The sequence below is a fragment of the Dioscorea cayenensis genome, chromosome 12, assembly GCF_009730915.1.
Source record: "Dioscorea cayenensis subsp. rotundata cultivar TDr96_F1 chromosome 12, TDr96_F1_v2_PseudoChromosome.rev07_lg8_w22 25.fasta, whole genome shotgun sequence".
NCBI classification, from domain to species: domain Eukaryota; kingdom Viridiplantae; phylum Streptophyta; class Magnoliopsida; order Dioscoreales; family Dioscoreaceae; genus Dioscorea; species Dioscorea cayenensis.
This window is the reverse complement of record NC_052482.1, coordinates 685,773-688,586: the sequence shown is the minus strand read 5'-3', so window position 1 is coordinate 688,586 and position 2,814 is coordinate 685,773. Positions and strand designations below refer to the sequence as shown.

Genomic DNA, 2,814 nt, shown 5'->3' with positions numbered 1-2,814 from the left:
GAAAACAGATAAGAACCACTAGGGATGGCTAAGCCGATGATGCCATCGATAGAAACGAACAGTAGAAAAACAATAAATAGAGGCTGCTGGTAATGTAGAAGAGGATGGAAGACAAAGATGATCGAGCACATACACCCCACTATGGCAATGGCCAGCTCCAATGAGGGTCCCTGTAAGACGATCCTGCACACGACAACCAAACTCATAAAAAATAACAAGATAGCAAAGAGAAGCAAGTTGGCTAGCAGAAATAAGGTTCTTAGAGCTGTGGTACAAAGACAACATCAGGAATATGAAAATGAGTGGTGTGTAAGAGGCCATGACTAGGAACATGGAGTGTCGTGCCATTAGCAATAATGACACGAAGAACGGAAGAAAAAGGGTGAAGAGAGTGAAGGTGGGTAGCATCATAGGTCATATGAAAAAGAAGCTCAGAGTCAAGTAAACCAAGAGGACGAAGAACACCGTAGGGGCGGAGGCGATCGATGGGTGAGCGGAGACGCCTGAGGCATCCCGAGTGAGTATCAGCTGAAGAAGGGAGATATCTCGACTCGAAAGTCGCCGAATAAGTTAGTCGAAACCGGCCAGCCAGACAACGGACCACTTTGAGTAGCCGAGGGAGGGGGGTCAGGCGTACACGTAGCTATCATCCGAGCCTACCGGAGCTTGTAACACTCAGACGAATATGGTCGAGCATGGCAAGAATGACACCGAACCCGACTCGCCGAGGAGGCTGCACTAGAAACCGGTCCCCCGAGACCGAGATGAGGACGACAAGAGCGCTAAGACCGTGAGACGGCATCAAAAAGAGCAATGGTCTGACACTAGGTTCTCACTGGGAGCAAAGAAGAACGAGTGAGGAGCGGCAGTGGTGGAACCACATCTAAGGACCGAAGACGCAGTCTCCTCGCAAGCACATATGCCGAGTATCACTAGCGTATGAGGTGTAACCCGGCAAGAGTGCCGAGCCCGAACGGCTCGAACTCGTGGCGAAGACGCATGAGAAACTCATAAATGCGAAGATAATCACGATCCCGAGCAATGGCAAGACATCGCACAGTGCCTGGAGAAGGAGAGGGTGTCATCTCATCACACCGACGCCATAAATCACTCGAGCACCAAGAAGAACTCGAGACGCACGCCCTCACCGAGCAGGTAGATGTGAGAGTCTCGTAGGCAAGGAGTAGCGCAACGCCCGACCGGAAGGAAGATAGAGTGCGCCAGAGTGATCCCAAATCGCCTGGGTCAGAAAGATCACAAACAGCCAAGCCAATAGGAAGCTCACAGGACTGACAGATGATAGCAATGGTACGAAAGATCATCCTCGCCCACTCGAGCAAGTCGAGAGACGTGGAAGAGGACGCTACCGTAATCGAGACGTAAGAGGAGCCGTAAGAGGCGGTACTAGAAGAAACTAGAGACTCGACGCGTACCATCAACATGATCCCAAAGATTAAGTCCGCGGCTGAGCACACGTAAAGTGGACAACCATGCTTTTATACTCTGCCATCGAGCATGACGTCTCGCCTTTTGGCAGATAAGAAACCTGGGCAGAGGCCATGGAAAACACACCGCGGGTCGAGGGCGTACGCGTGGCTGGCGGGCAACACGGGCATCGCGCGAGGGCCGAGGACGGCTGGGCGGGCGCGCGTGGGACGCGCTACGCTGGGGACATACTGGGCGGCGGGCGGCTGGGCGCCGGGCGAGGGCGCTACGGGACGCTGTGGCCGGGCGGCACGCTGCTGGGCGGCGAAGCGGTCGGTCGCGCCGGCGAGAGGCGCTGGGACGCTGCTGCGGACGGCGGGCGGGCTACGGGCGGGTACGGGCCGAGGTATGCCGGGCTGCCGGGGCGAGGCCGAGACGGGCGCTACGGTGGCGAGAGTCGAGGCGCGGCCACAGGCAGAGGCCGAGGGCGCGTGGCGGCGCTGGACGCTGCGGCGGGCACGACTGCCGAGGGTGGCGCGCGCGGATCGAGACGGCACACACGGATCGAGGACGGCGACGCGGAAAAATTAGGTTGAGAAAAACCTCTCTGATCCCATGTTAGGTGGAAAAGATTAATCAATTTTTCATTACACAAAACCTACAATGTACAAGGTATATATAGATACACAGTTATATAAATAAGGTAGCTATACAAATATAGATATACAGCTGTATTCCCTAACAAAGACCTCATGGTAAGTTTCAAAGAAATTTTTCATACACTTTTTCCTCTACCTCCATGAGTGTCAAGACTTCATAGTAGGCTTTAAAGAAAATTTTATAAATTTTTCCCTCCACTCTCATAAGTGTCAAGACCCCATGGTAGACTTCAAAGAGATTTTTTTTTTATAATTTCATCCACCCCCATGAGTGTCAAAAGCTTATTGTAGGCTTCAAAGAGAATTTTTATAATTTTTTTCTCCACCCCCATGAGTGTCAAGACCTCATGGTAGGCTTGAAAGAGAATTTTTTTATAAATTTTTCCTCCACTTCAAGAGGAGATTTTTTATAAATTTTTTCTCTCCTATCCACCCCCCATGAGTGTTAAGACCTCATGGTAGGCTTGAAAGAATTTTTTTTTATAAATTTTTCCTCCGTTCTCATGAGTGTTAAGACCTCATGGCCGGCTTTACGAGGAGATTTTTTTATAATCTCTCTCTTGTCCACCCCCATGAGCTTCAAAACCTCATGTTCGGATTGAAAGAGATTTTTCATAAATTTTCCTTCTCTCCTATCTACCCCATGAGTGTTAAGACCTCATGGTAGGCTTCAAGAGGAGATTTTTATAATTTTTTTTTTCTCTCCTATCCACCTCAAGAGTATCAAGAC

At 50.5% G+C, this 2,814-nt stretch overlaps 1 protein-coding gene across 1 annotated transcript; it reads left to right on the top strand.

Moving 5' to 3' along the window:
* Positions 1-1,559: 1,559 nt before the first annotated feature.
* Positions 1,560-2,021, top strand: LOC120273739 (spidroin-1-like). Its single transcript, XM_039280443.1, has one exon. It carries the CDS (start codon positions 1,560-1,562, stop codon positions 2,019-2,021), a length of 462 nt encoding a protein of 153 aa, XP_039136377.1.
* The last annotated feature ends 793 nt before the right edge of the window (positions 2,022-2,814 follow it).

Excerpts from the sequence above, each read along its gene's own strand:
- LOC120273739 (XM_039280443.1), top strand. The coding sequence starts at position 1,560 with ATGGAAAACACACCGCGGGTCGAGGGCGTACGCGTGGCTGGCGGGCAA.